Genomic DNA, 12,951 nt, shown 5'->3' on the forward strand with positions numbered 1-12,951 from the left:
GCAAGTAAAAGCTTCATCGTAATTGATTTCGCTGGTTCGCGAATTTCTAAAACGCTCCTGTCAGATCCAACTACACACCCTCTAAACCCATTTCTGCACGGCTGTACCGCCTCTCTTAAATTCTGGCATCTCACCCAAGACCTGACTCTTCTCGGTATGCTCTTTGTTTGGGAAAGTGGTTGCAAGTACCCAAGCTCGCTCATTGCTATCGGCATTTGCTCTTGCAATGAATTCATATACATCGCCTACAGTTTGCGTAGTGTTGAATCGAGCTGGAAGACGAGTTCCATTTGCCAACTGAAGTCTGAGGGTGAGTGTTGGTTGTGATTCATCGACCTGAACTTCTGGGGTTGCTGTCGAGGCGGCAGTAGGTGCAGGAGCTGGGGCGGATGCCGGCGGGGTGCTGGAGCCGCCCGGTGTAGGGCTACCGAGTCTCTGACCTGAGCCACCAAAAGGCTTGTAGACCTTAGGGGGAGCTTTGTAGGGTCCATCATGTTTGTGCAATTGAACATCAACTGGTTGGAGATGTCTAACATTCATCAAGTGCAGAGGAGCACGACCACTCTGTATTGCCTGAAGATCTTGCGCGTTTGCCGGGTCATCGAATCGACGAAGTGGCCCATCTTCAACACTGAAACCATCCTCCCAAAGGTGTAGAATTCTTGTCACAAGCTCAGAAGAAGCTGCAGGAGGATGAGGATCGGGAATTACTTGAGAAGGAGCATCATCGCCGCCGAGAGTTTGACCACTGCCACGGAATCGAGATGGTGCGGCTGCAGCTGGCGTAGATGGCTCTCCAGTCTCCCTTGAAGAATTTCTGTATATTTTAAGTAAGGATGTAGTCTACAAATCTTTGAAAAGGAAAACTCACGCTTTAGCTTGCTTAAGGATATCACCAACAATCTTTCTCGCGTCGGGTTTCCTAGAGGGATCTTGGACAGCTAGTCCTGACTTTTCACCACCAGCGAACAAGTCTCTTGGCTGTTCATCTGGCTCATAATCTGGATCACTGTCGTCGGCATCGTTCATACGATCCCCATGGCTCGAAGATCCTTGATTTAAAGACCCAAGAGTTGCGATGCCTCCACGTCCTCCAGCTCTCCCGGCTGTGGCAGTTGGTTTTGCAGGTTTCTTGCCATTATCCGGAGCAGGTCTACCATCGAGTGTTCGGGGTCCAGTATACGGTGATGGAGCTTCGGTTTGATCGTTGCTACCGACTGGTTCTGAGGCTCCTGTATTTCCTTCTTCTTGAGCAGTGAAGAATTCTGTCATAGCTGATGCATAGTCCCATTGATTTGCGGAGAGAAATTGTTGAGCCTACAATTTAAGAAGATAAAGAGAGTCAGCGACATGAGATCAATCTCGATGGTCAAAAACATGATGATTTTGGAGGGGTTTCCCTGCGTCTATGATCATACCTCTGATGGGGAAGCATTGGTGATTGCGCAAAATTGAGAGATCAACTCATCATGATTACTGGTGTCTGCCATGATTGTTTTGTAGTATTGAAGGCGATATTCCTCGAGATAGCTAATTGACTAAAACGTAAGCTGATTTTGAAGAAGTAACAAGATTTCCCGTGAAAGCATAAAATATTTTGTAGTTTGATGGTGAAATGTTATAGAGAGAAACAAACCAACGAGGCAGCTTGGGATGACGTTCTTTTTTTGGCGGGGCTGGATTCTTCCACATTTATAAGAAAAATCGTCAAAGCTTCGGTCGGCATGGGATTATCATGCTCCGTGATACCAAAATCAACGTAGGAAGCAACGACATTGTCAAGCCCCCAGATTCTTCAGCACATCAGACATACCAATACCTACAATTAAGAGATTGTACGGAACAGAATCTATTGTGCTCCTTGAAGTGATACCTGTCATTTCGAAAAATGTCTTCAGACGAACAGCTCAACCCTCTTGTTGAATCCGGGATAACGATGCCCTCCGACTCAGAGCAATATTCTCGCAATGAAGATGAAACTTCTCCTTCACCACCTTCATCAGACTCTCCACAGATGATTCTTTACTCTCCTCCTACAATTTGGGGATTACTTCGAGGTGCTGCGATCAATCTTGTCTTGCCATTCGTGAATGGACTTATGCTGGGATTTGGAGAGCTGTTCGCCCATGAGGCTGCATTCAGGTTGGGATGGAGTAACACAAAGGTAAGACTGTTTTATTCTCCTTCTCGTCATTAAGTTCAAAAGTACACAATATATGGTTATGTTCTTCGCATTGGAGAGGCCGTGTATTATCTCACTGTATTCGAAGGTTTGTGCTAATGACTTTATTTACGTAGGTCTTCCCTCTTACACGAAGATCTGTAGGACCAGGGATTGAAGTCAGAGATAGTCCAATTGAACGCAAGAGCAGAGAAGGCAACTTAGACGACCTGACAAGCTTGGAATGAAGGAAAGAAGACATAAAACGTATACAAGATAATGGCGTTGAGAGTTATGGCCAACTCTTTTCTGGAAAGAAGAGCAAACAGGGCATAGAGAGCATTTCAAGATCGGGAGATGCACCAAACTCAAGCAAATTTAGCAGAGCTATTGGGAAGATCTAACAACACATAGATGTGATTGTTGCCGGTTCATGGGAAACGATTAAGAGAACTGGGTGAAAACTGATCGTTCATCAATCTATCCGTAGCCCATATCACAACGTGCCACAAACTCATAAATTTACCACGCAGATATATCATTCCATGCACAGCAAGCCCAAATCTATAATTCTACGAGTGAATATTTAAACTTTAGATTCCTTAGATCATGACTGTGGTTCGTGGTTGTTGTATCTAGATTACCTAGGTACCTACCCAGTGATAAACTACCTAGGTAACCAGGAATGCACAAAAATGTTATCCATTTTATGCAGAGAGTTATGCGAGTTTTCGCGATCAATAATTTTTGCGATACTGACTTCGACTGGCGAGGGGAAGAAATAACCATCATCATCCACACATAATAAAATGATACCCAGCAGAGCGTTGAGGTGTTCAAACCAGGCGGTGGCTCTAGGTAGACGGCGGATTGAATCATATGGAATTAGACAGGTATTTACTTTTCTCATAGCAGGACTAAGCACAAATGGAACGTCACTGATTTCTACAAGTTCTCTTCAAATGTACATCGACCCATTAGAAATAATACACATCTTTCGAATAAAGGCAACAGCACATTATTCTCACAGTCAATTACTCGATCGTCCCTCTCAAACCCCAATACCTTGCTTCGAAATGCCACATCCATACGTTTCGCATCAACCACACCCTCCGCCATACCTCCTGTGAATTCCTCGATCCCCTCAGTCGAAACCTCCACACCCGAGTTCAGACCTACCCCGCTCGATGTCACCCCGGATATCAACGCTGATATTCTTTCCGCACCCGAACACATTGGTTACCTCCACTCTCTTGGTCTCGACTATGGATGGGGTCCCACAGCTGTCACGGAATGGATGCTGGAGCATATCCACGTCCTTGCCGGAACTCCCTGGTGGGTATCCATCAGTCTTGCGGCTGTCGCATGGAGAATTATCTTGATCAAGCCCTTTCTCGACGCCGCAGAGAATGCATCTCGAATGGCTGCAATCAAAGATTTTACTGCTCCCGTCCAGGCTCAGATGATGGAGGCGAAAAAGAAGGGGGACACAGCGGAGATGATGTTGCATAGAGCAGAATTACAGCGCATACATAAGCGCGCGGGGATTTCGATTTGGAAAAGTTTTGTGCCGGCAGTACAGATTTTCATTGGATACGGAACGTGGAAATTGTTGAGGCAGATGTCTGATGTACCTGTTCCGGGCCTCTTGGACGGAGGAATTTTGTGGTTCTACAATTTAAGTATTCCAGATCCTTATTTCTTATTGCCATTGGCTACAAGTGGAATCCTGCATTTCGTTTTGAAGGTTAGTTCAGGTTTTTGTATTCTATTCTGCTGGTTCCCACCCCTTGAACGCTGCCCATGAAGACTTGACGAGCTAATTGGGGCCACAACAGAAAGGTGGAGATACCGGTGTCAGTAATCTCACACCCGGAATGGTGACTGCGATGCTATGGGGTATGCCTCTCCTCTCTATGCTCTTCACATCATTCATGCCCGCTGCTGTTCAATTATCGTTCTTCGTATCTTCCTCGTTCTCCTTTGGCCAGGCCACACTTTTCCGCAACCCTAAGTTCCGATCTTGGGCAAACATGACTCCTATCCCAACCCAGAACCTATCAACACCCCAAAGTACCCTCAGGATGAGAGAGGTTCCAGGATCTGGAGGAGAGGCTACTCCCACAAAGAGATTCTCGTTAGATGGCAGTTTGGGAAATGTAATGGACGGGTTCCAGAGCGCCAAAAAAGGTGTTCTAGATAGTGCAAAAGAAAGAAGAGCAAAGTCAGATGATGCATCAGCTAAGGCTAGAGCTGCTGCTTATGAGGAGAGGAGAAAGAGAGAGATTGCAGAAGAACAAAATGCGAGAAGGAGAGAAGAGAGAGAAAGAAGACAAATGGAGAAATCAGGGGGAAGAAGAAGGGGCAGAAAAGGATGAATAAGCACAGCATACCGGGCCATGTTGATCAACTCTTAGATCGTGGTGGGTAAACTTCACCAGTGTGATGATGAATGCGTCAATGTAAATTATGTTACAAAATGTTTGCAAATTGATTGGACTGGGGAGTTTCTCTGCTGATGCCACAGCATTTGCATCTATGTATCAAAATGGCCGCTACTAGATGATAGCAAAGTGGTACGGGTTAGTCTTGAACTTGTATGTACATTAGAAAATCCACGCATATCAAACGGTCTAAGTCGAGTTTGAGTGTGGACTTTGCCGTCGATCAATGATTTTGCGATAGATACTGTTGATATATTATAGTGAAAAGACCGGACATCATATGTCTCTATGCACGCTTATATAAAGTACATATGTGAATTGGAGAGCAGAGCACGGCACTTTCCCAGGGCTACAGCTCAAACTTCCTACTCATGATGACCTCGGATCTGATGATTCGAAGTTGCCTGCATGAGATTGATTAAATTTGCAAAAAGGTATGGAATAGAAGATACAAGGGTAATATCCTTCTAAAGGATTTCAAAACTTACAGAGTGGGATTTGGACGAGGATTATATGATTGGATAATTAGATGAGAAATAGGGGATGGAGAAAGAAGGCAGGGTGAAGAGAGGAGGTGATGAGAAAAGAGATGATGAAGAGAAGAAGGTTATTGTGTCTCAAGGAAGGACTGTCAGAAGCACACCGACAATACGGGCACCATCCTCACGATATCAGACGATACTTCAAGTGCAACTATGAATCTGAATACCTGCCTACCTACCTACCCATAGAACCTTGGCTTAGGGCTCGTTCGGATCGATCGGTTTTTGGACATTAGACTAATATATTAACCTAATATGGTATTTACCGAACACAATATTAAGCCCAATATATACTAGCTCAAATAAATGCATTTATTGAATACAATAGTAGATCTAATAAAATATTGAGTCAAATAATCTTAAAGTAATAAATAAAACAAATTTTCTCAACTTTTTTTATATAGTAATTAACAACAATTTTTGAGATCTAGTTGGACTAATATATTTGAAAAAAAGTGTTATCTTTTTTATTTTCAATTCAATTTCTTTATTTTCAATTCAATTTTATACGTTCTAATATTATTCCAAATATATTAGGGTTATTCAAATACCAATATTTCCAATCCCTTGCTATTTTATTATTATTAGAGATTTCACTAATAAAATAAAAAATCGATCCGAACGGGCCCTTACTGTTCTTGTTCGCCACTTGAACATCCGAAGCCAGACTATATTTGCTTTGAATTTTCAGATGATTATTCGGATATGGAATGGGTTCCGCTAGAGACATCACATATACGTGCACTCTGCATTTTGACTGGGAATCTGTTTCTGCCCATTTTGATATGCAAGTACAAATTCCAAGTAAGTAGTTCGCTGGAGCCCACAATGGCTCTACTTGGGTGGTGTTGGATAAGGTCTTTGTGTTTGAGATGGGGGCAATAGAGCTATGGCTCTTTAAGATAACACTGAGTAATGATATAATCCAACTGTGTTTACTTATCCTTATTTATATTTCATGGGTGACATTTGAATAACCCGTCCCATTCACCAGCTGTATCCATAATCTTCGGTTTGATGGAACATCATGTGAAGAAGGTTGACTGGAGATTCTCGTGCGCCTTTGGGTCAGTAAATCAAGGCGAAACCATTCTTAGTCTAATCGTCATTTTTTCGACAGAGTTTAGAGAGAAGAGGTAACCTGGGAGTGATGCGAAACTGAGATTTTTTGCAAATGAACTTTCAGTTCCGCATTGCTTTGATGGGGGTGCCAAGGTTGACGGGATAGCTACAATCGTGTATTTGAGGTTTCAAGGGAGTGTAAACGAAAGGATATGTGAGTGGAATCGAGATGGGGATGTAGGATGTTGAACAAACAACACACCTGAGGGTAAAGTTTACATGACTTGACATCAATAAAATCTTGAACACGGCTGGGAGAATGACTTCATGATGAAGGCAAGTTGGTTGGTTGTAAGCTTACCATGTTGTGAATGACACAAATCGCAGATCGCTGTTCCCGCATCTTTCGTTTTCGGCAACTCAAATTTCTCATCATGGTTCACATCTCACTTCATCCAATACTCTCCTCCTTTTCAACGAATTTTCATGTTCATTGCACTGCAATCTCGATACTCTTCATTTGACGGAAGATGGAACAAGTATTTTGATCACTGGTGAAACTCCGCGGAAGTGGCGCATGCCGTGTGAGAGACTACGTGAAAGTTCCAAGATTCAACACACTTTACGTCTCTTAACCGTGGCCAAACTAGGCTCTTGGAGGTATAGCCTCCAGAGACCTCGGGAGCGCGTGGACATATCTTTTGCTTCATCTTTCCATCCAGATCATCTAATAGACTACGAAGTTTTGAGTTTACTTGATTATTTGACGTCCTAGCTTGAAGTTCACTCGTCTAAAGAGTAAAGTATCAATGCTGCAGTTACATACAACAATCTGCACGACGAATTCAATAATTCGATAGTATCAAGCTAACTTACTAGACGATAGCTTGAACGATAGGATCTGTATATTGTGAGGGTAGTCTTCATCCTTCGAGTGCTTGGGATCATTATATGACATTATTCATAGCTCTGAGGTGATGTCCAGAAACAACACACATTATGATATGATCTGACAGTGTACTTTTATTTGACAGTAGATATTACTGTAAATCTCCACTGGAGATTCTCCAGTCACCTCGAGCTGTCCTTTGTGAGGGAGAACTAGCGCAATGACAGTATGATTTTCGGTTCTGTCTTTCAGGGGCATCAATTGTGTAACCCAGGGCATGAGGGAATAGTGGGGATGGAGTGTAGGTATGTTTCCATCCTTGTTTCAACTAGTATTTGCAATGTAGATACAGAGCACATACACTAGTCATTCGCGATTGCATTTCCAAGGAGGAGCGGTGTCTATAATTGACGCAAGAGCATCCATTTCTAATATTGATAGCTGGCTGATATGGGAAATTGGGCCATCTAAGGGACTAGCTGTGCAGGTCAAGCCTCATAAATATCTACCAACAACGATACTCTTGTTGATGAAGGGGTCAAGAAGCTTGCCAAGAATTGTGCTTCCCGATAGAAGGGTCCCAAACTACTAGAAGGAATCCACTTGCACCCTGAGCCTGATAGTGTGAAGGTTCAAGGTCATAATTGAATAGTACATCTATATGCGTACAACAACGACTTATAACACTCATGGATAGAGAGCTGAGCTGACCCTTGAATTTCTTAACATTGGAAATTTGGAATGAGAGGCTTGAACTTCTCTGCACCTTCTCTATTCACATCCGCAACGTCCGGTAGACCAATTTCCTAATCATTCCCCAACGGCAGGTCTGGATTATGCGAATCCAAAAATGGCATGGATCTCCTACGACCTACCCAATGGGTACCTTGGTACTGCGAAGCGTGAGTCTTTGGCGACGTGGGAGATGCTAGGCGAACGCAGTCCGCACTTCCGGTCAAAAAAACATAGCAAGATTGACATTGAAGGGCCGTTACCACGAGGTCGGGAAGTTAATGCTTGCATCTGCAAGGAGAGAAAACTATATTTTAATTTCCATATTGGTGGAGTTTTATGCCAGCTTCTTAGTGGATAGAAGCAGGTGGGGCTAATTGGGTCTGTTAGTTATCATTCATCAAAGGGGGGGTGGCCCCAAGCCGTGCCGTATCAAGACACATCCGGCATCCGCTAAGTCTCAAGTAGACGTAGTACAGAACAGTGCATTGAGAATTTGAGATACTTTTCTAGAAGCTCTGTGATTGAGAGTCAATCGAACTCTCATGGTATATGCTGCCAAAATCCCCGAACTCAGAGGACGGGTATTGAAGGCCCTGCGAGCCGTGTAGTGGAATCTTTCTCTCGGAGCTTTTGCAAAGAGCGAAGATATCTGATTGTAGCACATATGCGATGGCACCCAGGGAGGAAATCTTATGTATCCAACAGTTGGTTACCCAATCTTCAAAAACGGGCCTTGAAAAGTAAGGTAAGGGTGTTAATGTGGACTTCCCAACTCGATCATGACACACATTTGAAAGAGCTATATTATATTTCCGGATTCCCTCATTGAAGTTATCACCGAAGCGTGACAGCAAATGGGTGAAACATAATACATTATGCAATGTGTATGAAGAAATCTAATTCGGAGATGTGAATAAGTTACCTCGGCTGCTCGGCCTACAGCAGACGAATTACAAACAGACGATCATGTAGGGAGCGGGAAAAAAAAGACGAAAAATTGCCCGTTTCTGCTTCCCCTCTACTTCGCACATAGGATCTGCTGGTGGTTCAATCAACCCCTGTTTTCACTGCAATAAAGAAGCGAAAACTCTGTCTCCAGATTTTCTCTCACTAGCTGAACTACAAGGTTGGCATTTTGTGGCTGCAACAGTGCAACTGGATTCGGAAAACATTCGCATCAGGTCTATTGATATAAGAGATGATATCGAAGCAATACCTAGGATTTGGAGGATCTACTGCTCGAGTAACTGAGACTCGTTCAGCCCAAGAGGAGGGATGGATTCGTTGTTATCAGCCTCAAGAATCTTCAAGTCTGTGTGCAAAATCTTCAGACGGCGGCGAAGATACCCAGGTAAGTTGGAAAGCATGGAAACGAAACGAACCAAATCTCGTAATTACCCATACCCACTCAAAACGCGGATTAGATCGGAAATAGGACCCGGGCAGCGGATAATACCCCGATCCGCAAGGGGCAAAATTGAAATGTATTCGTAGGGGTTCACGCAAATTTTCAATCTGCCCAGGTGTCTGTCTTATGCTCTATTTTTCTCGACGGGTTTGGTATGCGGCACAATTACGATGTTTTTGAGTCGTAATTCTCCAAATTTTCCTGACGATATGACTCAACATTGTGGCGGCATGGCAGCTGTCACTCAGTAGGTCTCCCGTCTCCCGTCTGGCAACAACCGTGCGATGTCCAAACAATGGCCAAGAGTCTATGGAGTCGATAGAATACTCCAGACAAGAGGAGAGGAATAGATGTTCGATTGGTTCACCGCAACAAACTGCGCATCACATCGCCTATCCCCTAGAGTGCCAACCACGGCCGGGTTATGTGGCCCGTGCACAAGTAAGAACATCAATAACTTCACAAATTATATCAAATATAAAAACTATTCAATTAGAATTTAAAAATGATATTTATTAATATGATAATAGTTAGAAGTTGAATTATAAATTTGTCTATTTTATTTCAAAAATAAATTTGGTGGAATTTTTAAATCCTATTATATTTCATTATCAAAATAAATACAATTTACAATTTCAAAAACTCTCAAATCACAATACTTTGATTGGCTGACAAAGCATTGTAAGCGAACCCGGCCGTGGTTGGCACTCTAGGGGATAGGACATCCCAAATCTTATTCGAGTCTCGATACTGACAGACTAATTAGTTCCTTGGGGCGACGGAATAATTCAGCTTCCGTATTAGGATATTGGTAATCACGTACGGCACTTTCACAAGGCTAATCCCAGGAATTGATCAACCAAGCAGAAAGCAAATGCCGTGCAAAGTAGCTGAGTTGATCTCTTGCCTAGTTGTCTTCTATCAGAAAGCTTAGGGGCTTGCCAGTTGGATCAATACAGTAATGATGTGGCATACTAAGTATGTATCTCTATCGGTAGTCGTATTACATCAAAGATTATGAAAACGATTGATATGATCCAGCAAGACAGCCGAGACAGCCAGCTTTTGATTTTGATGAGCAAACCTTGGTATGATCATTACACAAATTCGGATAGTCCAAGCTAAGACTTATTACATCTGGGCCCCGGTTCAATCAGTCTGGTACATTAAGCCTAAGCTTCCTTGATCCCTACTCATACATTTGGATACAATTACAGTTGGAGGTCACGCATATGAACTTCCGAAAGCGTCACTAAATGGTGACTGATGATTTCAGCATCTAGTTAAGTAGCTTATTGACAGGTGGAACAACCTTGACTAGCCTCGACAAGCACTTTGGCAGCACACTATCTATTTGCATAGGACTTAAGATCAGCGTATCAGATTGTCAAATCCGTATCCAGTGCTGATACCTAGTAAGTATTACCACATGTTACTATACAGTGATGCCAACAGAATCTAAGAACGGTATTGTCTCCCTGTTTGGGACGTCTCCGATGATTGAATGGTAAACTTCTCAACGCTTTGATCACGCCTTGCTCTCCCGTCTTTCCATGCACAATAGCAGATCTACTTTCCCAAATCCACTCTGGGGCAGAGTGACCGAGATTCTAGATGTATACCTGAACTTCATTTACATACCTGGTTCCTTGCGTTTGCGTTGAAAGGATATGAATGCTTCAAATGTGGCCGTGGGTCCCCCCAATCGAAGGGTTACACAAATAAAATCCATTCTTTTGGGTCGTGTACTCTCGAGGGGTTCATTTGAATTTGCCAGACGCATATTATCTACTAGTCTTTGCCCACATTAAGGTTCGAGTTTTGACGTTCATTCCGTCGTTGTGTTCGTGGAGAAATTGGGGAAATTCTTGGAGGTCACATTAGCTGCCAGTGCCACTTTCAACACAGCTGGTTATTGCTACTGCCAACTGGGAAAATGGAGTCTTTGGAGTTATCGATACGGGCGGAGTCACATGCGAATAGAGGGCCACAGATCCAAGGAGTCGTGATACTGTTTATTGTGTTGACTACACTGTCCGTTTGGATGCGAACATATTGCCGAGCGGTTGTTATCAAAAGTTTTGGTTGGGATGATACACTTGCTGTTATTGCCTGGGTTAGTTTTCTCTTTCATTCTTATATATGCTTGAAATGACTATGAGGTGTTCTGCCTGCTAACTGGGTTTTCAAAAGGCATTTTTCATGGTATATTCTACATTCGCCCTCTCAGCTGTAACTTATGGAAGTGGTAAACATATTTGGGACATTCCAACTAAACATGTCCCAATCGGTCTCAAGGTAATCCAATCTTTTCAATTCTTACTGGATTATAATGTGGTCCCTATTTTCCATACCAACAGATCAAGCCTTCAGCATCTTATACGAAAACAACGATGACACCTCTTTGTTTTGAGAACGTTCACATAACAAAGATATTCCCAACCCCTACGCTCACTTGGCTTGGTCTCTTTTGAAATCGCACTGTTGCCCCATTGAGCTCTTTCTGACATCTCATCAGTATTGGTGGCTATGCGAGCCCGCCTACGTCGTCTCCAACATGGCCCTTAAGCTTTCTATTGCAGTTTTCCTCCTGCGCCTTTCGAACGTACCACTGCATCGCTACATCATTCTTGGTACTCTTTTGTTGTGTGAAATCGGTGGAATCTTCTACTTTCTTGTCTTCATCTTTCAATGTCAGCCTTCGAACTATTTCTGGACCAAGTATACGAACGGAACAGGAAAGTGTATAAATGCCAATGTTCCGGTCGATGCGGGATATGCATATAGCGCTATAACTTGCGCCACGGACTGGATTTTGAGTTTGATCCCGATATGGGTGGTGTGGAATCTCCAGATGACACCTAGAGATAAGATCAGTGTGGCAATCATTCTGTCCATGGGTGCTATGTACGTGCTTTCACTTTTTGTTACCACCCTAAGCCTCGTTTTCACTTAGGGCTCTGGAGGATTTACATGAAACTTACATGCTTATCCTACAGTGCCTCTACCGCAACCATAGTTCGCATTCCATACCTTCACGATCTTTCAAATACAGCCGATTTCCTCTGGGCGACCGTCGATGTAGCTATCTGGTCGACTGTCGAAACAGGCATTGGCATTACGGCCTGCTCGGTCGCTACTCTACGCCCTCTCTTTCGCAATTTCTTTGCACGCACCAGGCTTTTTGGTAGCTCGACTAAAGGTCTTAGTAACCCAAGTAAAGCTTGGGGTGGTTATGGAGATGCTAAAAGCGGTGGATATATTAAGCAAAAAAGCCAGAACGCAAATTTGGGAGGTTCGAGAATGGCCAGCTTGGGGAGGGATGCCGACGATTGTAAACTAAGAGATGACATTCCCTTAAACTCGGGTGTCACAACAACGATTGCAACTGGGAAGCAAAACGCGACTAGCGATATTTACGATTTTTCTTCGGATGAACAATCACAGCATCAAGATGATGTGAAACCGCACGAGATCGATTTAGAACTTGGAAACTCTCGGGGAAAGCCACATAGCAAGCGGATATCCAAGCATGTAGGCAAATTCAGTGGAGGGAGAGGGACAAATAGAGATGCGAGTGATTCGAGGAGTCTGAGTAGCGAAGAGGACTCTATTTGGGGAATGGGCATCACGAAGACGACCAATACCAAAATCAGTAGTGTTCGTATGAGTAAAATACATGGGGGAAAAGGATCGTCATAGTTGTAGCA

At 43.4% G+C, this 12,951-nt stretch overlaps 4 protein-coding genes across 4 annotated transcripts; 3 read left to right on the plus strand and 1 right to left on the minus strand.

Annotated features, from left to right (window-relative positions):
• Window positions 1-81: 81 nt before the first annotated feature.
• Window positions 82-1,490, minus strand: EAE98_000321 (uncharacterized protein; the record flags this gene model as incomplete). The annotated part of the gene is made up of 3 exons (XM_038947939.1): window positions 82-817; window positions 872-1,317; window positions 1,419-1,490. 3 exons carry the CDS (start codon window positions 1,488-1,490, stop codon window positions 82-84), a joined length of 1,254 nt encoding a protein of 417 aa, XP_038815616.1.
• Window positions 1,491-1,888: 398 nt separating this feature from the next.
• On the plus strand, window positions 1,889-2,409 carry EAE98_000322 (uncharacterized protein; the record flags this gene model as incomplete). The annotated part of the gene is made up of 2 exons (XM_038947940.1): window positions 1,889-2,164; window positions 2,299-2,409. The coding sequence occupies 2 exons, from the start codon at window positions 1,889-1,891 to the stop codon at window positions 2,407-2,409; spliced, it is 387 nt and encodes a 128-aa protein (XP_038815617.1).
• A 561-nt stretch (window positions 2,410-2,970) lies between these two features.
• On the plus strand, window positions 2,971-4,539 carry EAE98_000323 (uncharacterized protein; the record flags this gene model as incomplete). The annotated part of the gene is made up of 3 exons (XM_038947941.1): window positions 2,971-3,054; window positions 3,114-3,908; window positions 4,000-4,539. The coding sequence occupies 3 exons, from the start codon at window positions 2,971-2,973 to the stop codon at window positions 4,537-4,539; spliced, it is 1,419 nt and encodes a 472-aa protein (XP_038815618.1).
• Window positions 4,540-11,177: 6,638 nt separating this feature from the next.
• EAE98_000324 (uncharacterized protein) lies at window positions 11,178-12,943 on the plus strand (the record flags this gene model as incomplete). Its single annotated transcript, XM_038947942.1, has 4 exons — window positions 11,178-11,357; window positions 11,435-11,539; window positions 11,760-12,148; window positions 12,241-12,943. 4 exons carry the CDS (start codon window positions 11,178-11,180, stop codon window positions 12,941-12,943), a joined length of 1,377 nt encoding a protein of 458 aa, XP_038815619.1.
• Window positions 12,944-12,951: the final 8 nt, after the last annotated feature.

The sequence above is a fragment of the Botrytis deweyae genome (assembly GCF_014898535.1).
Source record: "Botrytis deweyae strain B1 chromosome Unknown BDEW_001, whole genome shotgun sequence".
Lineage (NCBI taxonomy): Eukaryota > Fungi > Ascomycota > Leotiomycetes > Helotiales > Sclerotiniaceae > Botrytis > Botrytis deweyae.